Here is a 25,305-nt window from a genome sequence, read left to right as displayed (position 1 = left end):
ACTCAACATTCCCCAATGACACTCCCATCCCTGCCCACCCCTGACTCTGTTCACAACTTTTTAAGAGTTATATTATTTTTACTTACCACTAATGCTTTTACTGGCTCCTATTTGGCTTCCACCTTCATTGTTCTATTGAATCAGTACTTATTGATCAGTGTACATGAAGGCAATTAGCTTTTTGTCCATGATATGGGTTTCAAGTATGTTTTCTCAGGCTGTCATTTTACTTTGGCTTTTGTTTATGGAGAAACTTGCTGTGTGTGTGTGTGTGTGTGTGTGTGTGTGTTTAAAGGTTTGTGTCTTTAGTTTTATCAATCTTTTCTGAATGGCTGCTGGGTTTGGGTGTACTTAGAAAATCTACTTCTTTGAGATTAAAATTAACATTGGTTTGGTAATATCTCTGGCTTATAGCATTTTAGATTTGAGGACATTTTATATGTTATACTTCTAAGTTTGTCTTTTCTGATGAGGAGACAGAGGAGGTTGGGAAAATACTGAATAAATATGGTTTGTCCATTCAGTTTTATAGGATTTTTATAGGTTAAATTTGGCATTTACAGTTTTCTTTTTTTTTAAATATATTTTATTGATTTTTTACAGAGAGGAAGGGAGAGGGATAGAGAGTTAGAAACATCGATGAGAGAGAATCATTGATCAGCTGCCTCTTGCACACCCCCTACTGGGGATATGCCCGCAACCAAGGTACATGCCCTTGACCAGAATCGAACCCAGGACCCTTCAGTCCCCAAGCCGACGCTCTATCCATTGAGCCAAACCAGTCTCGGCCAGTTTTCATTATTTTTATTGTGAGTCTTTTTAGATCTCTGAATAGGCTTTGTGCACATGCTCAGATAAAGAATTGTAACATGCCAAAAGAAGTTCAGAAAGCTGTGGTTCTACAGTAGTTTTATACTTTGTACTGGATATAATTGATTAATTATCTTCAGAATAGTAATCTAGAGAAAGAATGTGATCCAGGACATATTGCTCAGGAAAATTAAGAAATTCGCTGAATCAAATAAGGCCCCCATGTGGTAGTTTAATGACACACCATACATACCAAAAAAAAAAAAAAAATGACTTGTTTTAAATTAAAATCTTATTCACCAAGTACCAGTGTCAACTGAATCCCTTTAAGAGTAAATTTGAAAAGTAACATTATTACCTGATCATCTAAGATATTGTTCTACCGTGATTTTAGTCATAGTACCAATAACATGAATACGCACTTGAGTCTAGAAAGCTAATTTTGAGAATAATTACTGTTCTCTTTTCTCTGTTTGATGTGATCATTTGGTTTTGTCTTCTTGGTGTTTCAGGTGTATGTTTGCTCCTTCCCCCAGGACAAACCAGTCGGGTGTCTAGGAGTTTTCTCAATAATTGATGGCTTTCCACTCTTCTCCCTGTGTGGTGTTAATGTGTGTTTTAACAATAATTTCAACTTAGGCAGTATTTGTCATTGCCAGTGTAAATATTTTTCTGACACCGCCTGCATAGCCAGTGCATCTGCTTCCTGGTGGCTACTTGTGGATTCACACTTTTGGGGCAGCAAGAAGAAACAAGTTAAATGGGAGTTCCTGGGAGGGTAATCCTCCTTATGAGTCTCTATGTCTCTATAGAGCAGACAAGAAATGTTTGGGGCCGGAACCGGTTTGGCTCAGTGGATAGAGCATCAGCCTGTGGACTCAAGGGTCCCCGGTTCGATTCCGGTCAAGGGCATGTACCTTGGTTGTGGGCACATTCCCAGTGGGAAGTGTGCAGGAGGCAGCTGGTCGATGTTTCTGTATCATTGATGTTTCTGACTCTATCCCTCTCTCTTCCTCTCTAAAAAAATCAATAAAATATATTTTTAAAAAGAAGAAATGTTTGGGAACTGACCTAGAAAACCCTCCTGCTTTTATTGGTAAAATACAAAATGCAAAGTCTGTTTAACTTATTTTCTTATAATTTTAATATAAAATCAAATTTACTTATTATAGTATTAGTTAAGGCAAATATATTTTTTTCTTGAGCACAAAGTTTTATATTATTGCTATTATATTTAGTAGCTGAAAGAGCTCCGTCTTTGCCCTGATGATTTAAAATAGAGATTAAAAATTTTTTACTACCTCGGAAATTAGTAGTCTACATACAGTGCCATTACACAACATTTTGTGTTTTGAATGCATTCAACATTATTTCCTGTAGGACTGTACATAATATACATGTAATATACATAAAGTGCGGAGATATTCACACCAAACTATATATCCTATAGCATTCTTTGAGACAAACTGCAAAACCAGAGGCGAAAGTTGTATGGATTTTGGAGCCACCCAAACCAAAATTTCAGTAACATAATGCCAAGGTGTCTTCAAGTTAAGTTTAATAAATGTTTATTGAGAATCTGTTCTTTGCACAGCGCCCTCTGCTAGGTAAGGTCCCACAGGGATATGCAAAGGGAGGTGAACATACCCATCAACTTAGATGGGTGCCAGAGAATGCAGGGCCAGAAGCTAGGACCTCCCCACTAGTAAGACTGGGGAAAGGAAGAGGGAGAAGCTCTGTAAAAGTGGGCGCTAGGTTCTGAATCCGCGTGACAAGGTAGCACTCCCTGCCTCTCTCAGGGAGCACCCTGGGGAAGAACAAACTGCTCCTACCCAATGCCGGGGTCCCTGCCCAGGACAGAAGGGTGCAGGGACAAGCCTGATTACTGCGCTGGTTTTGACGTGGGCAGCCTTGGCTGCAGGCAGTGCTGGGGTGACCTGGAGGGTCAAGAAATCCTACCCGCGGACCCCCCAGGACGGATGCATTACACGAGTTATTTCCCTCCTTCGGGCTATCCGTAGCTGTGTGTCAGTCCAGGGGAGAGCATGTGGACAAACCCCACTTCCTTCCTGGGAGTCAGGCCCGGAGGTCGGGTGCAGGAGCCAGCGCTGCTGCATTCTCGGCGGCGCCTTGGCTGCAGATGCCACAGGATTTTGGGAGTCGGTTTCCAGGACAACCACCAGCCACTGAAAGCTAGAGATCCCAGCCGTGAACGCCGGCTCCGTCACCAGCTCAGGTCTCCCCGACACGACCCCGCATCCCGCCATCCCCGAGCCGACAGCCGCGAGGCTCCCCTGCGCGTGCTGCCGGCCAGCACCGCGCCCGCGGCGAGCGCCAGCCCCGCGCCCTGACAGCTGCCCACGCGCCGGGGCGGAGCCGCAGCGCCGCGCTTTTAAGGTCCGCGCGGTGGGCCCGCCCCCGGCGCCCCGCGATTGGCTCCCAGGGTGGCGTTGGCGGAGAGGTGCAGGGAGGGCGGGGCCGCGCGCCGGACGCCCCGGTGGGTGTCCGGGGAGTTCGCGGCGGCGGAGCACGGGCGGCTGGGCTCGGGGGTCGGCGGCGGGCACGTGCGCGCGCCGGCGGCCGAGGCCCCGCGGGGAGGGGCGGGGGGCCCGGCGCCCACCTGCACGCGGAGCCCGGCCGGCGGCGGCGCGCGCGGGGGCGAGGGGGTGGTGCGTGCGTGTGTGCGCGCGTGTGTGTGTGCGCGTGAGTGTGCGTGTGCGCGTGAGTGTGCATGTGCGCGTGAGTGTGCATGTGCGCGCGTGTGCCCGTGTGAGTGTGTGTGTGTGTGTGTGTGTGTGTGTGTGCAGCTCCGGTGCGGAGCTCCTGTCGTCAGCCTCCGCGTGCGGGTCCCCGCCGTCTGCTCCATCCTCCCCGCGTCCCCGCAGCCCCTCGGTCGCATCCGGAGGGAGAGCCTGGAAGGCGTGGGGGTGGGGCGCGCGGGGCGGCCCGAGACAAAAGGGTCGCGGGGTCAGCTCGCCATGGCTTCGCGGGGCCTGGGGAGCCTGAGCGGGGGCCGTGGCGGGGGCGGCGGCGGCAAGAAGAGCCTGAGCGCCCGCAACGCCGCGGTGGAGAGGAGGAACCTGATCACCGTGTGCAGGTACGGGCAGCCGGCGGCTCGGGGTGACGGGAGGGGCTGCCTGAGCCCGGGGCTGGGGGTCGCGGGGCACCCCGTGCGCGCCAGCCTCTGCCCCCGGGTGTGCCCGCGGGCCCGCGCGCCCCCAGACGGGCGGGGGTCCGGGCGCCGCGGAGGCCGCGGGCCGGCTGTCAGTTCCTCCTGCGGGGCTGCGGGCGGCCGGGGGCACGGCCGGGGCGGGGCTGGGGCTGGGTTTGTTTGGAACGTGCACCTGGAGTGGAGGGGAGCCCGGGAGGGAGGGAGGCTGGGGGAGAGCGCTTTGATTGCCTGCGTGTTCAGCTGTCAGCCGGCTTCTGGCGAAGTAGCGGTTCCTGGGGCGATGGTTTGCTGTGCTGCCTCCAAAGCAGTGTGCATCCCGTGTTTGTTTTGGCTTGTTTACACATATTAAGTCATTTCGTGCTGCAGATCCTGAGTGCCTGCTGCATGCCAGCCTGTGGGGTGTGTGTGTGTGTGTGTGTGTGTGTGTGTGTGTGTATGTGTGTGCGCGCGCGCGCGCGCTTCCTCTCCACTTTGAATTGCGGTGCTGGTTGGTGCTGTGTCTGCAGTGGTTAGCAAGAGTGGGACTGTGGAGGACACCTAGGCGACGTGTCCAAGTTTAGTCCAAGTTTTTCTAATGATGAGCGCAGTATTCCTCGCTTTCCCTTTCCATAGAGACATAAAAGGAATAATTACTATTTCCAAAAGGCATTACTATCTGTAAAAGGAATAGTTACTGCCTACAATGACTTATTTTTAATATGCTGACATATTTTCTTTAAGTTTTATTTATGAGTAGTAAAAAACAAACAAACATTGAAGTCCTAGGCATCCATTTCTTAGGAACTTCTTTGAACAATTAGGTTGTTTTAAATTTACTGTACTTTGTTCAGTAAAACCCTGCATCATCAACCATTGAGAATCTTCTAAGAATCAAAGGTGATGAAACTTTTTTGTCCTTTGCAGTTTATAGCTATATTTTTCTTTTTCTTTGTGTAAAAAAAAATGTGTTTAGCATCTTAAGCCAAATATAGATAGTTATACTAGGATGTATTTTTAGTGATTTTTTTAGTGACTTTTTTTTTTTTTAACTTGGACTATTACAAATGTTCACCTTGCCTGCCTCACTGGGGTTGCAAACAGTAACATTGTATGAAATCCTTTAGATTTACCATTTGTGCAGTCTAGAATGCAACCTTTTGAGGGAGATAGACAGTATTAAAGTTTTCAAACCTAGGAAAATATTTTTTAAGTTAGGTAGATAGAACAATTTTCTTAACTTTATTTTACAGCTATTAAAAGAATTATTTTATTTTATTTTTTTAAGAGGATGGTCTCAAGCAAATTCCAACATATGCAGTGCTTCTTGGGCGAATGTATTTCATAAAAGCTTCATCCGAGTTAACCTTCACAGGACAGCAACCTTGTCTGCTTTTTGCTGACTCTTTTTTAAAAAATTCTTTCTACTATATATAGCATATGACTCTCAGCAAATATTTATTGAATTAATAAATTCAGTGGTTGGTACCATTCCCTTTGCTTCTCCATTTTTTGTCTAGTTTTAGGTCATTTAATGTTCATTTGTTCCCTCTTCAGAGGCAGTTTAGGAGAAGACAGGGACTTGTATCTCAACCTCATTTAAATTATATTTTAAGTTTAAGAAATTTCAGTCATTTCTCACTGATTTGTGTGGATAATTTTCTGAGCAAGCTGAATTTCTTTATTTGCATAATTGTTCTTTTCTACTGTGAAATAAATATAATTGCTAATTTAGTCACAGTTTACACATAATCTTAGTAATTGTAGCTAAAATAAATGTCAATTTCTGGCTTAGATTTCAACCTTTGTATTTATGTGGATAATATTATTATTATTTTTTAAATATATTTTATTGATTTTTTTACAGAGAGGAAGGGAGAGAGATAGAGAGTTAGAAACATAGATGAGAGAGAGAGTCATCGATCAGCTGCCTCTTGCACACCCCTACTGGGGATATGCCCACAACCAAGGTACATTCCCTTGACCGGAATCGAACCTGGGACCCTTCAGTCCCCAAGCCAATGCTCTAGCCATTGAGCCAAACCGGTTTCAGCTATGTATGTGGATAATATTATTAAGGCTTCTCTTTATGTCCAAATAGTTGATGGCACATGTAAATGATCATCCATGTCTAGTAAGGAGATCTCTTTGATAGGCTTTGTCTAAAAGGCTTTTACTTTTTAGAAGAAAAGTCACTATAGGTCATTCGGCTGTTTTAAATAGCCCCACTTAAAGTTCAGCAAAATGAGCAAATCAATATTGATGCGTTTCTGTTGCTTTTCTCTGCCTTTCAGAGTTGCCAAACTCTGAGTATCTCATCCATCTCTAGTAATGAGTTTATACCTTAATTTTTACATATAAAATCAGAGGTGGTTTGATATTTACATTGGGAAGTTGGTTTAATGGAAATATAATTGAGTTTTAAGTTTACTCGTCTTTAAATAATTGTATGTCTTTTAACAAGCCATGCAACCTTTCCAATTTCCAGTTTTCTCCTGTGCAAAATAACCTTGGACTAGATCATTGCTAACCTTCAACGACAGCCCTAAAATTAAATAAATAACCTTCAAGCAGAGTGTGTTCATATTTGTTTTTGAATTTCTCTAAATAGGAGCAAGGTAATGATAGGCATATGTTTAATGGTAGATAGATCAGGCATGTGCCTTTTTGTCCATAAATAAAAACATTTCATTTTGTAATTCTCTAATGATGTTCTGGAAAAACTGAATAGTTTACAAAACCAAACCAAGTAAAACAACCTCCTGGATCCACACTACCATGCTTGTGTATCTATTAATACTGACACAGCAATGCTTTTCCTTACTCCTTAAACAGTTTAGTATACTATCTATGTAGGTTCAAAACGTCATTATATAACCACACAGTTCTTTTAAAAAAAATATTTTCATTGATTTTTTACAGAGAGGAAGAGAGAGGGATAGAGAGTTAGAAACATCAATGAAAGAGAAACATCCATCAGCTGCCTCCTGCACACCCCCTACTGGGAATGTGTTCGCAACCAAGGTACATGCCCTTGACCGGAATCGAACCTGGGACCCTTCATTCCGCAGGCCAACGCTCCATCCACTGAGCCACACCAGTTTTGGCTAACCACACAGTTCTTTAGGTTTAAAAACATCTCACAGAAGAGCAATATTACTGGAGCTCACTCTCCCTTTCTATCAAGGGCTGAGACTGTGTTTCCCCTCCTGGGTGGGGAGCTGACACAGACTCCCTGGAGCAGAGCAGGCTAGAGCAGAGCTGTCTAGCTGGTAAGGGGCCTCCCTGCAGGACCAATGAGGGACTTAAGGAGATGGTGTGATGAGCTAAGCAGAGTGGAGACAAAGGACGGTTTTAAAAATGAAACACTTTTAATAACAGTTACATAGTTATTCTTAGTTTTCTTTTGGTCAGGATATTATTTCACAACTTGAGTGTTATTTCAAATAGCAGAAACGCCTGATATTTCCACTGTAGTCATAGAATGAAGTGGTCATATTTTCCATGTAACTAAGGTTTGAGTTAAACTTAAAATTCTCCCTTCAACTGTAGTGCTTTACTCAGCATTTATTGTAGAGTGCAGTCCTCTGTATAACTGCAGCTTCCAACTTAAGTGTTCAGGTGTAAACCACAGTAAACAATAATATTTTAAGCATTTTGGATGAATTGCTTTTAGGAAAGAATTACTCATTTTCCTCTTTAAAAAGACTGTGTAGCACAATATAACCTTTGTTGATGCTTTTACTCTTGGCCTGTTTCTATGAATGTGTCCTATGCAGTTGGCTGCTCTTGGAGATTCTCAAGATACATAGAGCGTTTTGCTACATGACCCCAAAAGATTGTTTGGAATTCATCTGCTTTTGCATGTGCTGTCTCTTCTTACCAAGTTAGCTGTGATTTCTTACAACTCTGCCTGTATCTAACAGCTCTTTTTTTTCTGCTTGCTCCATCCTGTGCTTCCATCCTGTCTTGCTCATTATGATTGGTTGTGAACTAGGAAAGAAGATAAGTAAATTTATCATGTGTTACAAAAAAAATACAAAAAGCACCCAGAGGCTCGAGTTATGTGAGTGAGCTTTAGCACTCTGAACTACTTAACATTCTGGTTGCTGAATAATCAGAAAAAAGTCTGTTCCTATGTTTGAAGTTGGTGGATGAAGTGCAGGTGATATGAAATGTTACTGAATATTATTGGTGATATAATCCTTTAAGTTACTTTAAATTCAGTGACTTACTCTTCTTGTTACTATTTGCTTTAGTATGCCTCATAAGACTTCATACCGTGGCTACAGTGAATTAATATTTTTGGCTAAATCTCTGTCATGCTCTGTGTAATGGAACTTTGGGTTGGGACTTGGATCAACATTAGTTATGTTGCTTTGGAGCAGGTTCAGTATTTTGAAAGATTCTTAGAATTCTAATAGTAGGTGTTCACATGGAGGTAGGGTGGTCAACTTTTCAGGTACTGGTTCTAGGTAGGCTTTACAATATTCACAGAGGTCATTATCTCTTCCCCTAGCTAAAACTGGGTTCATATTCAAATGACAGCAGAGAATAGGTGTGCTCTACTCATTTTTTAGGAGGTATTGTCTTAACTTCACCGCTGATGGGTGAATGTCAGAAGCTCAGTTGAGAGGTAAGATATTCAAGGAAGAATATGTGAAACTTGTCCACTCTTATAAGACTGAGGTCTTATAGGCTTGTAAGATATATGTTTGGGTCAGTAAAATCATTGGAGAGCAGCTGGACATGTAGACTGCATTGATTCACACTCTCCTGTCCCCGTTGCTTTAGCCCAGTTGTGTAATGCTAAGATTATATCTGCCTACATTGAGGGTCATCAGAAGAAGCAATCACAGAGGGTCTTCTTGAAGTTGTTGTCAAGAAAATTGTTTATTATGTCAGAAAGTTTCTTCTTTTGTGAAGATTTCTATGAAAAACATCTGTCTCATTTTAATGCCAATAATTGTCTCTCTAGGTAATTGCTTTATATTTACTGAGCCCAAATGAATGTATAAATGAAAACTTCTCTTTTTCTCATTCAGCTGTTAGAAATTTTAGTGTTAAATCTGTGGCCAACCTCTAAAACTGATATCGATCATCATCATAATATATGTAGCCTATTCCAGCTATAATGAATAGGGAAATGAAAAAATGTAAAACATTTATTTAGTACACTGTAATTTAGAACACTAGAAATATTGAGAAAGTTTCTTCTTTATCAAGAGCAGTTTGAACCGGAAACTAATCTGTCTATCTATACTATCATAATAAAAGGGTAATATGCTAATTAGACCAGAAATCTTCTGGACGTCCTTCCGGACAAAGCCACGGTGGCATGGGTTGAGGCAGAGGCAGTTAGGGGCGGTCAGGCTGGCAGGGGAGGGTGGTTAGGGGGCGATCAGGCCAGCAGGGGAAGGTGGTTAGGGGGTGGTCAGGCAGGTAGGCAGGAGAGCAGTTAGGAGCCAGCAGTCCTGGATTGTGAGAGGGATGTCTGACTGCTGGTTTAAACCCGGTTCCTGCCTGAACTAGCAGTTGGACATCCCCCAAGGGGTCCCAGATTGGAGAGGATGCCGGCCAGGCTGAGGGAACACTCCTTTCTCTGTGCACTAACTTTATGCACTGGGCCTCTAGTCTATATATAAAAGCCTAGATGATCATTACAACTGGAGGATGACTGGCCAGTAGCTATGATGCATACTAACCTTCAGGGGCAGATGCTCAACATAGGAGCACTCTCACAGCTAACCTCCCACTGCCGGCCAACCTCCTGCAGTCTCTCCCCCTGGCCGGCAGGCCCCGATTGCAGACCAGGTCAAGGAACCCAACCCATGCACAAATTTGTGTGCTGGGCCTCTACTAAAAAATAAAAAATAAAGAGTAGTTTGAATAGTGCTTTCCTTCTCATTGTATAACTTAAAATATGGAATGAGCATATTTTATTTTATGCTGTGGCAAATAGTCATATTCCCTTCTAGGTTTACATCAGTTTCCAACACTTAGTCCTTAGCACTTTCAAAGTTGTGAAAACCTCTCAAATATGAAGTGGTTTGTTGATGTCTCTTCTTTTGGGACATCTTCATTCTTTCCTCACAACAACTTTACTCATTTATGTTTGCCTTCAATAAGTTTCTCTGGCTGCATATCTAAATTATCTTGAACAGAAGAAGCAGTGTCATCATTCCCATGATCAACTATTTATTCCATAACTCCGTTTATGTCTTATTCAAATTTCACTTCTAGCATTATCACTTTCCATTTATCTGCCATGTTTTCATCTTTGTTGGCCCATCACTTATCAATAATTCATTTTCATAAAACAAATGTAGGTTTATCACCAGGAGACAAGAAGGCAACACAGCTATAGGCTTTGATTTCTGTGCATGAACTAATAACAGGTGCCAAGTGACCAGTCCTAGACAGACTTTGAAAAAAGTAATGTGATTGATCACTCATCAAGACCTATATTTATTATTTACATAGAGATACACAAACTAGAGAGCTATCAGCAAATTTTATTTTATGCAATTACTCACAATTAATATATAATAGTATTCTAAGAGGAACCATGTTGCTATGAGACTGGTATTATTTAATTGTGGTAACTGAAATTAGTGCATACTGGAACTATGCAAAGTATGGACTGAATTATTTATTAATTACAAACAAAATAAACCCATTACATGTTATCATAGATAATTTTAATGAAAACTATTCTTTTTCCAAAATAACAAAAATGGCAGGAATAGCACTGTTTTACATCTTTGCAAATATCTTTAATGTTGTATTTAATAGAAGATAACTAGATTCTCATAGTTATCTTCTATTTCAATCTATTCTGGTATACTAGAGGCCTGGTGCATGAAATTTGTGCATGGGGGTGTGTCCCTCAGCCTGGCCTGGACCCTCTCCAATCTAGGACCCCTTGGGGGACATCCCTCTCACAATATGGGACCGCTGGCCCCTAACCACTCACCTGCCTACCTGCCCTCCCCTGCTAGCCTGGTTGTTCCTAACTGCTCTCCCCTGCCAGCTTGATCGCCCCTAACTACCCGTGTGTTGGTCCCCACCACCATGGCTTTGTCAGGAAGGAAGTCAGATGTCCGGAAGATGGCCAGTCGACCTAGTCTAATTAGCATATTACCTTTTATTAGTATAGATTATAAATGATAGGATTGATTAATTGGAGGGGGGGAGATGGTTTTGGCAGACAAAAAATACATAACTCCTATGTCTGGACTTATAGCCAGCCATATGCACTATACTTCCAAACTGGTTATTCAAAAATTGAACTGCTTTTTTATACCTTATACCCGTGGTCTGCAAACTGCAGCTCATGAGCCACATGTAGCTCTTTGGCCCCTTAAGTGTGGCTCTTCCACAAAATACCACAGCCTGGGTGAGTTTATTTTGAAGAAGTGGCATTAGAAGAAGTATAAGTTTAAAAATTTTTGGCTCTCAAAAGAAATTTCAGTCATTGTACTGTTGATATTTGACTCTGTTGTCTAATGAGTTTGCCGACCACTGCCTTATACCAAACAGCTGTTGCCCTTAAAACCCCTCCTCAGCCCCCACCTTAGGTTCTGCCTTCACAGTTCACCCAGATTTGGTTCTGATTGGTTGGTTTCTATGCCAGTCATCATCAAAAGCTCTGCCTCCTAGGCAGCCATTGGCTCCTCTGGGAAATCCAGAACAGTCCAGCCTTCACATTGGCACCAGCCCTTCAGTCATGCCCCCGGTTTGCTATTGGGTGTATCTCTGACCACTCTGAGAGGCCGTACCTCAGGTCTGTGCTGATGGCAATTGTTAATTCTCATCCCTGACCTAACCTTCTTACAGTGAGCTCCATGAAGGCAAGCATTTGTCTTGTTCATTCTTAATTCACTCATATACTTTACCTGTGTCTATACATCTATGCTAGCACCGCATGGTGACAGGTTGTTTGGGTTGTCACAGTGACTGCCTTTTTATATATATAAATACCATGTAGTCTCTGGAAAACTCCAAAATATGCTTGGTAAAAAGTGGGGACCAGAAAAGCAAAATATCTCTTATAATTACTAAGAAAACAATTAAGACCTTTCTGACCTGTGAAAGGGTCTGGGTCTGAGTACACTTTGCAATTCTTTATATACAATGTAATCACTTTTATTTTATACAAATAGAATGATAGTAATTATATATCCTTGAGAAAATAATTACTCAAATAATTTTCATTCTCTTTTGGTTCTGACAAATAACCTTGACTAAGAAAAGTTGAGATAGTACCATGTAGTTAAACATTAATCTATCTGAAACAACAACTGGAGTTCAATGAAGGAAGCTATTACATAAAAGAAGGGGCGGGGAATCTAGGAAGTAACATTGATGAAGTTGCTCTCTTGTACCAGAAACATAATTAATTTAGAGAAACACTAGATGAAATGCATGACTAAACGAATAAAAATAAAAAGGTAAACAGAAATCAGATTAAAAAGGGACTTGAAAACTTATTTTTGTTTCTTTTGTCCATTTCACCAGAAAAATGTTGTGTTATCCTCAGCAATAATACACCAGAAAAATGTTGCAAATCCTTAGAAAACTTTGAATAAGAATAATTAAGTCTGACGTTCTTATCCAGTAAGAGAAATTTTTAGGAAAAATGTTCCTAAAATAAAAAAGCAAAAACCACACATCTTCACCTCCGCCTTTGGCCTTAATGGAAGGAAACTTCTGAATATCATAGTGTTTTCCTCTAATCTTTATTAGGTGTAATGGAACATGAAAAGCTGACTCTGCAATCACAAAGTGGAAATAACCTACTGCTTTAGAAAATTACAGTAATTACAGTATCTCAGATATTAATGCACATTGGTGAAATAAACTGAAAATTATATTTAAAAAGATAAAGTGAACCAAGTGCTTATTTCATCAAAAGAGCAAGTTTAGAATTCAACCACCTATAAGATTTTTTAGTCACTATTGTCCTTCAGGACTAATACAAAATTACCTATTTCATAAAATGCAATAGCCATGGAGAATAACGTGTACATTTTTGTAGTATCCTGAGCCATATACAGATAAATTAGTAGTCAATAAAATAGGAGTCTTTTTTCATCATGTTATCAGTAGTTTATATTTCTATCGAAGACAATATCTGCAAGGCAAAAATTTATGATGGTGAGTCTCAGAATGCTGAATTACTTTTAACTCAAACTCTCCCTGAAAACTAAAACAAAAGCAAAATCTAAATATCACAAAGCATATCAGTACAGACAATTTCTGTTATTTCCAAGCAGAAAGATATTTTCAGGGTGAAAAAGCAGTTTAAATAATTTACAATATATCAAAATGAATAATGCAAAAAAAGAATATTTCTCAGATTTGTTTCATCAATTATACCCTGCTCTCCTGCCAACACAAACTTAAATTTCAGAAAATGAATTAGATCCTTAAGTCTAGCTAGCCAAGTCTTCCCACTCACCACTTCTCTAGAATTGTGTAGCTAGCTCCATAATTCCAGGATCTTTTTGTCCACAACACATTAACTAGCTAAGATGTACTATAAAAACCAAATCTATAAAATGAATTTTAATACATTTAAAAAATATCACACAGATGCTGAGCTATTTCCTGATAATGATGATGTTAATATTACTCATCTATTTCTTGAAGAGGACTGGTTTTCAAATAATAAAATGATAATTTGATGAGTGTCTAAAAATATTAAATCAAGTCTAAGTAATAGCTTTTACCTAAGAACTTTTACATAAGGATGAAAAATATAAAAATTACATAAAAGTTTCTTATAGTTAAGTGCAATTCTTTTTTAATAAATATTTTTAATTTTTTAATTACAGTTGATGTACAATATCATCAGGTACACAACCCAGCGATTAGAGATTTATATAACTTATGAAGTGATCACCCCAATAAATCTGATCTCCATTTGACACCATGCATAGTTTTTACAATATTATTATTTTTAATCCTCACCTGAGAACATTTTTCCGTTATTTTTAGAGAGAGTGAAAGAGAGAGGGAAAGACACAGAGAAATATTGATGTAAGAGAAACACAGGGCCTCAGCTGGGGAGGACCCTGCAAACAAGATCCATGCCCTTCACTGGAATTGAACCTGCAACCCTTTAGTGACTAAAGTTTAGTCGGTAGGCTGATGCTCTATCTACGGAGCTAAACTGGCTAAGGGTACAATATTATTGATTAAATTCTCCATGCTGTACTTAACATCCCCATGACTACTCTGTAACTGCCAATTTGTACTTTTTAATCCCATCAATTGTTACACCATCCCCTCAACCCCCTCCCATCTGGCAGCCATCAAAATATTCTCTGTACTTATCAGCCTGTTTGTGATTTGCTTGTTCACTTGTTTTATAGATTTCACATATAAGTGAAAGCATATGGCATTTGTCTTTCTCTGTCTGACTTATTTCACTCAGCACAATACCCTTTAGGTCCATCTATGTTGTTGCAGATGGGGAGATTTATTGACTTTTTTTTATAGCTCAGTCATATTTTATTGTATATATGCACTACTTTTTCTTTATCCATTTATCCATCAATGGACATTTAGGTTGCTTCCATATCTTGACTATTGTAAATAATTCAGCAATAAATATATAAATGCATATGTCTTTTTGATTTAGTGTTTTGGATTGCTTTGGGTAAATACCCAGAAATGGAATTGCTGGGTCCTTCTTTGTCCCTTATTATAGCTTTTTTTTTTTTTTTAAAGTCTATTTTGTCTGGTATAAGTATTACCACTCCAGCTTTTGTTTACTCATTTATTTATATTTTTATAAAATAACTTTTTTCATCTGTTTACTTTCAGTCTCTGTGTGTCGTTCAATCTGAAGCAAGACTCTTGTAGACTGCATATGTAAGGATCTGGTTTTGTTATCCATTCAACCACCTATGTTTTTTGAATGGAACCTTTAAGCCATTTGCACTTAAAGTAATTGTTGACACATATGTTTTTATTGCCATTTTATTATTCATATTTTTAATATTTTTTTAAACTGTTTTTTTGTAATTCTGGTTTGGTAGTGATAAAATCCTCTAGCTTTCTATTGTCTGGGTAGCTCTTTATGTTTCCCTTGATTCTGGATAGAGTAATCTTGGTTGTAGGACCTTCCTATTCATCACTTGGAATATTTTGAGCCAATTCCTTCTGGCCCACAAAGTTTCTGTTGAATAATCAGCTGACAGTCTTATAGGAACACCCTTGTAGGTAACTAATTACTTCTCTCTTTGAAGATTATCTCTTTGTCTTTAACCATTGGCATTTTAATTCTGATGTGTCATGGTGTGGGCCTCTTTGGGTTCATCTTGTTTGGGATTCTCTGCACTTTCTGAACTTGTACCGTATTTTTTGGTGTATAAGACGACCCCCTAATTTTACAGTTAAAACATAGGTTTAGGCCTATATTCGCTGTATAAGACTACCCCCCACTTCAAAGAAAAGACTTACTTTGCTGTCAAGATCTGCAGGTAATTTTTGTGCAATTTTGGTCTTTTGCCCCCGATTTTCGTTTGACTTTTTTCATTTCAAAAGTCGTCTTATACGCTGGAAAATACGGTATGTTTATTTTCTTCTCCAGATAAGGGAAGTTTTCTGTCATTATTTTTCAAATAGTTTTTCAATTACTTGCTCTCTCTTTCCTTCCAGCACTTCCAAGATGTTAATGTTGGTACACTTGATGATGTTCCTAATGTTCCCTTAAAATGTCCTCATATAAAAAAAAATTATTATTATTATTTTTGTTGTTTTGATTGGGTGTTTTATACTTTCTTATCTTCCAAAGCACTAATTTGATCCTCTGTTTCATTTCCTTTACTGTTGATTCTTTGTAATATATTTTTCAATTTCATTCATTACCTTGGAGGGATTTATATTTTGACTAGAGGCCTGGTGCATGAAATTTGTGTATGGGTGTGTGTGTCCCTCTCCAATCTGGGACATCCCTCTCACAATCCAGGACTGCTGGCTCCCAATTGCTCACCTACCTGCATTCCTAATTGCCCCAAAACCACTTCTGCCTGCCAGCCTGATCACCCCTAACCACTTCCCTCTAGCCTGATTGATGCCTAACTGCTCCCCTGCCAGCCTGATTGCCCCTAAATGCTCTCCCCTGCAGGCCTGATCCCTCCCAACTGCCCTTCCCCGCAGGCCCGATCGCCCCCAATTTCCCTTCTCTGCCAGTCTGGTCACCCCTAACTGCCCTCCCCTGCAGACTTGGTTGCCCCCAACTGCCCTCCCTTGCAGGCCTGATCCCACCCAACTGCCCTCCCCTCCTGGCTTGATCACCCACAACTGCCCTCCCTTGCAAACCTGGTCCCTCCCAACTGCCCTCCCCTACTGGCCATCTTGTGGTGGCCATCTTGTATCCACATGGGGGCAGCCACATTATGTGTTCAAGTGACAGTCAATTTGCATATTACTCTTTTATTAGATAGGATAGATGTCTGGAGCATGGGTGGGACCAGCTGGTTTGCCTTGAAGAGTGTCCTAGATCAGGGTGGGGGTTCCCTTGGGGCATCCGGTGGCCTGGGTGAGAGGCCTATAGTGGTTTGCAGGCCAGCCATGCCCCCCAGTGACCTAAGTGGAGGCCCTGGTATCTGGGATTTATTTATCTTCTATAATTAAAACTTTGTAGCCTTCAGCAGAGGCCAGGGCAGGCCAGGTGGCTAGAGTGGGAAGCTTGGCTTCTTCTATCAATGAGGAAACCGAAGCCTCCTGCTCTCTCCAGCTCTGTGGCTGCTGCCATTTTTGTTGGGATTTATTTATCTTCTATAATTGAAACTTTGTAGCCTTGAGTGGAGGCCTGTGCCCGCCAGGGTGTGTGAGAAGCTTGGCTTCCTCCATTGCCAGGGGAATCCAAGCCTCCTGGGCTCTCTGAGGCTGCAGCCATCTTGGTTGAGTTAATTTGCATACTAGCTCCTGATTGGCTGGTGGGTGTGGCTTGTGGGTGTGGCAGAGGTATGGGAAATTTGCATATTACTCTTTTATTAGATAGTATAAGATAGAGATAGACAACACAAATAGTGGCAGTAAGATAAATTATAATTGTCTCTGATGGGAGATACAAACAAATATTAGTTTGCTAGGAATATGTTAGAGGATAATCCTTCACTGAAACGATGTTATGTGAATGGAGTCTTGGAAAATGTGTTGATTTTTGGCAGTCAGAAATAGAGATAAAAGACATTTTGATAAGAGGAAAAAGTATAACATACTCTACATATTTTTAAGTTTTCAATATTAATAATTTTTAATTCTGATTTTAATAACTGTGAGGACAGTGAGCTAGTCCTAAGGTTTAGAGAGTCAACAGATAGTAAATATATAAATGGAGAGCCTGATATTTCTGTAAATGTTACTATTTACACAGTTAATTTGAATAGAGGGAGTTTTCAAAATATATAATCTTATAAAGTATTTCTCTAATAGCTTCCTAAATTGCTTTCCTCCTATTTTTGCTACTTGGGTGAATGCATCAACTCTGCTTAAAAACAGTAATAATCTCCTTTTATTCATAGGTTTTCTGTAAAGACCCTGATTGATCGATCCTGTTTTGAGACAATTGATGATTCTTCTCCTGAATTTAATAATTTTGCAGCTATTTTGGAACAGATTCTAAGTCACCGGCTAAAAGGTAATAGCACAAGTGTATTATTTATCTCCCAACAGCACTCTTTTTAATAAGCTTACAGTTTTAGAAATGATACAGTCTGGTGTGATTTAGATAGCAACCATGCCAAATCATGAGAAGCATAAAAGTGATTTTAGAATACATAATCTTTTGGCCTATGTATCTGGGAAGAATTTCTGTTCTCAAATGTGTACCCATTTCCAGGATATACTGAGTGTATACTTTGAAACTCTTATTTATAGTCATTGTAAACTGTGATCCATTAGATTTTTCCATTAAAACATAGGTGCAATAAAATAAGCCAGTATAAGAATTTATAAGAAAAGGGTTAAATAATGTCCTTAGCCGATTAGCTCTCCAATACCAACTCCAGAGGTAAATAGAATGTGTAACTTCCATAAACTTACTATAATGAAGATTACTTTAACGTGTTTGTGGAAAAGGGTTGAATTTAATTACATAGGGAAACAAAATCTGAATTCAGTCAGTCCTTTGCACTTTAAAAGGTGATCCATATAATCTCTAATGCTTTCCTACTAGAAGTTGATTATTTTGCATTTTGAAATGGTTACTTTTTTTCTTATGTTTGCTGTTCTGTATTTCTTAAGTTTTCTGCCATTAATATATTACCTTTTATTAAAAGTTTGTTTTAAAGCAAAGGATATGAGAATATTTTGAGATATTGCCTTGGTTTCTATATTGTGTGGTGATTATATTTTTATATTTTACTTTATAAATTTATAAATGATACCTGACTATAAAAACACAGGTAGTATGGTAGAGCCTGATGTTTCTAATGTTCACAAGTGTTGTTGTTTTTTTATTATAAGATCTTAATTCCTGTGATATAACATTTATCATACAATTGATTAATTCACAAAAATACAATAACAACTATCAACAGAAAACAATTATGCCACGTTGAGATATCCATGCTGAGTGATCAGATGGACTCTCTACCACAAACTGGACCCCTTTTGCATACCTGCCTACTATATTCTGAGTCATGCCTCAGCAAAATATAGATTGGAGACCTTTAGAATTACATCTAATGGTGAATGTTATTTCCGGGAAGCCAATGAACTGAACTATGTTGAAAATAGAATCTCTAGTTGATTTATGATGCAAATTCCACTAATATTATTAAAGCAGTGAGAAAGGTGATACAGTAAGATATGTGTTAATTTTTTAAGCTATATAAGATTAATAATTCAAAAGTTTTATTTTTAAAGATACATTTTTATTGACTTTAGAGAAGAAGGGAGAGGGAGAGAGAGATAGAAACATCAATGATGAGAGAGGATCATTGATTGGCTGCCTCCTGTGTGCCCCACATTGGGAATCGAGCCCAGGCATATTCCCTGACTGGGAATCAAACTGTGACCTTCTGGTTCAGAGGTCAACACTCAACCACTGAGCCATGCTGGTCAAGCAATAATTCAGAACTTTTCAAAAACATTTCCTGTGTGTGTTGGGGGAGGGAGAGGAGGGTATAAGGGGTGGTTGGGAATGAGCAAAAAAGGAAAAACTCATGGACATGGACAACAGTGTGGTGATTGCCAGGGAAGTAGGGAGTAGAGAGGGAAGAGGGAGTGGGAGGAGGTGGAGAAAGTATTGGGGAGATTAATGGTGATGGATGGAAACTTGATTTGAGATGGTGAACACATAATACAGTGTATAGATGACATGTAGAATTGTGCACCTAAAACCTATATAATTTTGTTAACCAGTGTCACCCCAATAAATTCAGTAAAACAATGCTTTAGATTAAGAATTACAAAATGAAATAACAAAAAATAAAAATATTTTCTGAAGATCAAATATAGTCACTGTCAATATATACCATATTAATATATCAAGACCCATGATCATTTCAAAATGTGGTCTTATTAATGTGCATTAGGATGAGTGCTATTCTTATTCTACTTTCTTCTGAAAGAAATATTGCCAATTTTAAATAGTCACAGCAAAATTTAGATTAGCAAAAACTACCAATTTGTACTTCTTAATCCCTTCACCTTTTTTTCACCCAGTGCTCCCAAACTCCTTTCCCTCTGACAACTATCAGTTATCTATGTCTGTAAGTCTATTTCCATTTTGTTTATTCTGTTCTTTAAATTCCACATATAAGTGAAATCATTTGATATTTTTCTTTTTCTGTCTGAGTTGTTTCACTAGCATAATACCCCATCTATGCCATCACAAAAAGTAAGATTTCATTATTTTTTACTAGTGGCCCAGTGCACAAATTCATGTACATTGAAAGTGAATTAATTAAAAGAGATATTTGAATATTGCTATTTGTCCTGATTGCCATCCCCTCCCTCTGCCTGCTGCCACCTGCCTTGGATGGCCTGCTGCCGCCCACTTGGTAGCCCTGCCTCCCACCGACTGGTCGTTCTGCCATTTGATCAATTTGCATGTTACCCTTTTATTATATAGAATGGCTGAGTTGTATTCCAGTGTGTATATGTACCAAAGCTTTTTTATCCACTCATCTATTGATGAGCACTTGGGTTATTCCATATCTTGGCTATCTATAATAATCCTATCTAGTAAAGAGGGAATATGCTAATTGACCCTCACACCATTGCAAGATGGCACCCACAGCCAATAAGGAGGGAATATGCTAATTGACTGTCCCACCCTTAAATATGGTAGTGCCCACAGCCACAAGATGGTTGCTCCCAGTCCTCTCAGCCCCACAGCCACCCAGGCTGGCTCTAGGTGCAGGCAATTCCCGGATAGTGGCTGCCCAGCTGCCCAGGGCTACCCAAGATTCAGGTAACCAGGGCTGGCTAAGGTTTGTGCTGCCAGCAGTGGCAGCAGCAGAGGTGTGATGGCACATAGACTTCCCCTGATCACCAGGTCGCCTCCAGCCCCTGAGGGCTCCCAGACTGTGAGGGGAAGGCTGAGCTGAGCAATGTTGCTCTCCAATGCATGAATTTTCATGTACCAGGCCTCTAATAAAAGCATAATATTGTATGTTTTTTAGACCAGATGTCCTTCCTTCCAGATAAAGCTGCAGGAGGTGGGGGCCAGGGCCAAGGCCTTACACAAATTTTGTTCATCGGGCCTCTAGTTGTAAGTAATGTTGCAATGAACATGGGGGTATACATATTCTTACAGATAAGTGTTTTGGATATCTTTGGATATATCCCAGAAGTGGAATTGCTGGGTCATAAGGCATATCTATTTTTAACTTTTTGAGTAACCTCCATACTTGTTTTCCACGATGGTTGCACCAATCTCCATTCGTACCAGTAGGAATGTACTTTTCTCCACATCTTCACTAATGCTTGTTGTTTGTGGATTATTATTAAGGATAACCATTCTGACATGTGTGAGGTGGTATCTTGTGGTTTTTATTTGCATTTTGCTGAAGATTAGTGATGATGAGCAACTTTGCATATATCTATCGGCCGTTTAGATGTCTTCTTTGGAGAAGTGTCTATTCAGGTCTTCTTGCCACTTTTTAATTGGGTTGTTTTTATTTTTTTGGTTTGTTTTTCTAGTTGAGTTGTATGATTTTTTAAAACAAATTTTGGATATTAACTCCTTAGGGATGTATCATTGACAAATAGCTTCATGCATTCAGTAGGTTGTCTTTGATGGTTTCCCTTGCTGTGAAAAAAACTTTTTTAGTTTGTTGTAGCATGTTTATTTTTTCTTTTGTCTCCCTTGCCCAGGAAGATGTATCAGAAAAAAAAAATATTGCTAAGAGAAGTATCTGTGATTTTATTGCCAAATTTTTATCTAGGAGTTTTATTATTGTTTTAGGTCTTATATTTAAGCCTTTAATCCATTTTGAGTTTATTCTGGTGTAAGACAGTGGTCTGATTTCATTTTTTGAACTTTTATTTTAAAGCATAATCTTTCTATTGATTCCACTTCTACCTCTCATGCTAAAAACCAGTGTAAATGCCGAATATATAAGTGGTGTGTCTTGTTGAAGCAAGGTGGGGAAATCAGACAGTTTGCCTGCTCGGCATAGTTGCACCCCTTGCCCCTTGCCCCCTGCTTCCCAGAACCCCACAGCACCATTTTAGGTAGCACCACAGATATAGACTAAATATCACTACTCTAGCCTCTCTCCTACTGAAGCAATCCATTTACTGGTATTTCTTACTCATAGATATTCAGTTGTTTAAATACTTCTGATATTTTTTAGCTTTGGATAGTTAAATAGTCCACATTTTTGTTCAGTTGAGATTGTTAGGAAATTCTATGTATATGAACCCAAACTATCTGACTGTTCTTTCCGTCACCTTTTTCAAATGTGAGGAAAATTAATTTTAAACTATTGCTATTACATAACTCTTTCTCCTCAGTTCTCCCCCCCCCCCTTTTTTTTTTCCTTCTAGGTAAGTTATCCCTAGTTCTTTCAATCTTCTGGAATCATCATAATCTTAGTTATCTTTCTGGCATATCACTAGTTTAATATTGCTCTTAAAAATCTGGTACATAAACTAAGTAACATTCTTCAAGGAGGTTCACCTTTGGCCCTAACTGGTTTAGCTCAGTGGATAGAGCGTCGGCCTGTGGACTGAAAGGTCCCAGGTTCGATTTCAGTCAAGGGCATGTAGTTTGGTTGTGGGCACATCCCCATTTGGAGGTGTGCAGGAGGCAGCTGATTGATGTTTCTCTCTCAATGGTGTTTCTAACTCTCTATCCCTCTCCTTTCTTTTATGTAAAAAAAAATAAATAAATCAATAAATATGTTTTTTTTAAAAAAGAGGTTCATCTTTGTATTAAGGTCAAGTGAAATCCCAATGATGTTCAAAAATTGACAATTACTTATGTTTTAGGTTCTCTAAATTAGTTGTCTGAGCTCAAGTTTAATAGGAATAAATGCAGTATAATTTCCTTTATCATCCACTCTTTAAAGATGGGGAAGATGGTTGTAAAAATGAAATTTAAGAGGACTTCTACTTGCAGGAAGATGAAGTGGGCATACTTTTCTCTCTTTCTCCCACTAACTATAACCAGTTCAGCAATAGAAAAAGAAAATTGCTGTTTCTGTGTACAACAACATGAATTCATCTCAAATGCATTATGATAAGTAAAAGACACAAGTCTCTAAAGGTTATAAACTATATGATACCATTTATATGACACTAGAGGCCTGATGCATGAAATTAGTGCACTGTTTGGGGGACCTTAGCCCAGCCTGCGCCCTCTTGCATTCTGGGACTTGTTGGACATCTCTCTAGCTCCTTACTGCCTATCTGCTCACTGCTCCGTAGTGCAGCCTTGGAGGCGAGAGAGGCTACTGCCACCACTGCTGCACTCACCAGCCATGAGCCCAGCATCTGGTTGAGCATTTCTTTCCCTAGTGGTCAATGCACATCATAGTGACCAGTCATTCTGGTCATTCCATCATAATGTTTACTTAGGCTTTTATTATATAGACTAGAGGCCCGGTGCACAAAATTCATGCATGGGGGTATGTGTGTCCCTCAGCCAAGCCTGAATCCTCTCCAGTCTGGGACCCTTGAGGGATGTCCGACTGCCTGTTTAGGCCCTCCAGGATCCGGCCAAAATGGGCAGTCAGACATCCCTCTCACAAACGAGGACTGCTGGCTCCCAACAGCTCTCCTGCCTGCCTGCCTGCCTGCCTGATTGCCCCTAACCGCTTTTGCCTGCCAGTCTGATCACCCTCTAACCACTCCCCTGCCAGCCTGATTGATGCCAGACTGTTCCCCTGCAGGCTCGATTGCCCTTAACTGTCCTCCCCTGCTGGCTTGATCACCCCTAATTTTCCTTCCCTGCTGGCCTGATCACCCCTAATTTTCCTTCCCTGCTGTCCTGATCACCTCTAACAGTCCTCTCCTGTAGGCCCTGTCTCCCTCAATTGCCTTGCCCTGCAGGCTTGGTTGCTCCTAACTGCCCTCCTTTGAAGCCTAGTTGCCCCTAACCTCCTTCTCTGCCACTCTGGTCACCCCTAATTGCACTACCTGCTGGCCTGGTGCCCCTGAACTGCCCTCCCCTGCAAGCCTGGTTACCCCTAACTGCCCTCCCCTGCAGGCCTGGTCCCCCCAACTGTTCTCCCCTGAAGGATGGCACCCCCTCTACTGCTCTCTCCTACAGGCTTGGTAGCCACCAACTGTCCTCCCCTGTAGGTCTTGTCCCTCCCAACAGCCCTCTCCTGCAGGTCTAATCACACCCAACTGCCCTTCCCTGCAGGTTTGAGCACACCCAAATGCCCTTCCCTGCAGGCCTGGTCACCCCACTGCCCTCCTCTGCATGCCTGGTCCCTCCCAATTACCCTCCCCTGCAAGCCATCTTGTGGCAGCAATTTTGTGTCCACATGGAGTCAGCCATCTTTGACCACATGGGTGTGGCCCTCTTGTGTGTGGGAGTGATGGTCAATTTGCCTATTACCTCTTTATTATATAGAATTATAGAAAAGGCAAAATTATAGTATAGAGAATAGAATCAGTAATTATCAGAGGTTTGAGGTTGGGGGGAGTTTGCTTTTATAGTGTTTGCATGAAAGGGTTTTTTGGGGAGGTGGAATTTTTATGTAATAGTTCTAATTACATGATACCTTGAAAATTTGCTGTAAATTAAAAACATTATTTTTATAACTTCCCCAAATTCAATTGCTTCCCATTAAAACATTAAAAAATCAAGAGGATCCTACATTTTCATTATAATACTTAAAATTTCCACTCCTTCATCTCCCAATTACTTTAGGAAGTTAGGTAGTTTTTCATAGCACATACTAAAAAGCAACTTCAGAGAGCATTTATCATTACCCTTCCACATTTTTCTTGACTAAACTTAACTCCTTTCCTTTGCTTTGGACAGCATGCATTCCCTAATCTTTTCACAGAGCAGATACCTTAAATTAGCACTTCACATATGCCTTCCTCTTTTTTCTTTTTTCCTATTCTTACTAATATTTTCCACACATACATATACTGTTTATTTCATTTGTTCTCTTATTTAGCAATCCATATAAGCCCCATACTAGTATCTTAGTATGTAAAGATTATTAAGACACATTTTCACATGAAACTCAGTCCTGGAGGGCAGAAGGAGGATACATTAACACATAATCTTGTATAATAGTGTCATTGAGTTATAATAGAAATGTTAATGAGTGTGATGTAGCACAAAGGGTGAGTAATACATCCTGTTTGGATAGGTCGGGGAAGGCTTCACACAGGAAAAAGGCATAAAAATGCCTCAAATGAAAATTCAAATTTTAAATGTCATTTGTGACTTTGGGCCTGATATTTTAAGAAAAATAATGAAATTTAGCAGTAAAATGATAAGGAACAATCTTTTAACCTTCAGCTATCTGGTACTGAGATGGGATACAGTAGTGAATTTTGTAAAGGTTTTGTAGAAAATCACTGATTAAAACAAAAATATAGAATACCTTGAAGCATCCAAGGCTATATGTGTCTGGTAAATTTACTTCAGTGTCTTTAAGTTGCATAGGGAGTAAAATTAGCTATTTTAGAATATAGAATTTTAAGGTTCAGGAGTAAATAAGTAACTGCAGTAACATAGGAGACCAGAAACTATCAATTAGTTACATGCTACTTATTAAAAAATGATCAAGTATAGCCGGTACTGGTTTGGCTCAGTGGATAGAGCGTAAGCCTGCGGACAGAAAGGTCCTGGGTTCGATTCCGATCAAGGGCATGTACCTTGGTTGCGGGCACATCCCCAGTGGGGG

The 25,305-nt window shown here is 40.3% G+C and overlaps 1 protein-coding gene across 4 annotated transcripts in view; it reads left to right on the top strand.

Moving 5' to 3' along the window:
- The first annotated feature begins 3,548 nt into the window (after window positions 1-3,548).
- RUNDC3B (RUN domain containing 3B) overlaps window positions 3,549-25,305 on the top strand; it is an 89,289-nt gene continuing 67,532 nt past the window's right edge. For 2 of the 4 annotated variants that reach the window (XM_036429532.2, XM_036429529.2), the window contains exons 1-2: window positions 3,549-3,907; window positions 17,500-17,615. In XM_036429532.2, the coding sequence (XP_036285425.1) occupies window positions 3,789-3,907; window positions 17,500-17,615 (235 nt within the window). In that variant the 5' untranslated portion in view covers window positions 3,549-3,788. The remainder of the gene's footprint in view (window positions 3,908-17,499; window positions 17,616-25,305) is intronic. The other 2 variants (XM_036429533.2, XM_036429531.2) reach the window with 1 other exon arrangement.

This window comes from Pipistrellus kuhlii, unplaced genomic scaffold (assembly GCF_014108245.1).
Source record: "Pipistrellus kuhlii isolate mPipKuh1 unplaced genomic scaffold, mPipKuh1.p scaffold_m20_p_10, whole genome shotgun sequence".
NCBI classification, from domain to species: domain Eukaryota; kingdom Metazoa; phylum Chordata; class Mammalia; order Chiroptera; family Vespertilionidae; genus Pipistrellus; species Pipistrellus kuhlii.
The sequence above is the reverse complement of the archived record's forward strand: the minus strand, read 5'-3'. Positions and strand labels throughout refer to the sequence as shown.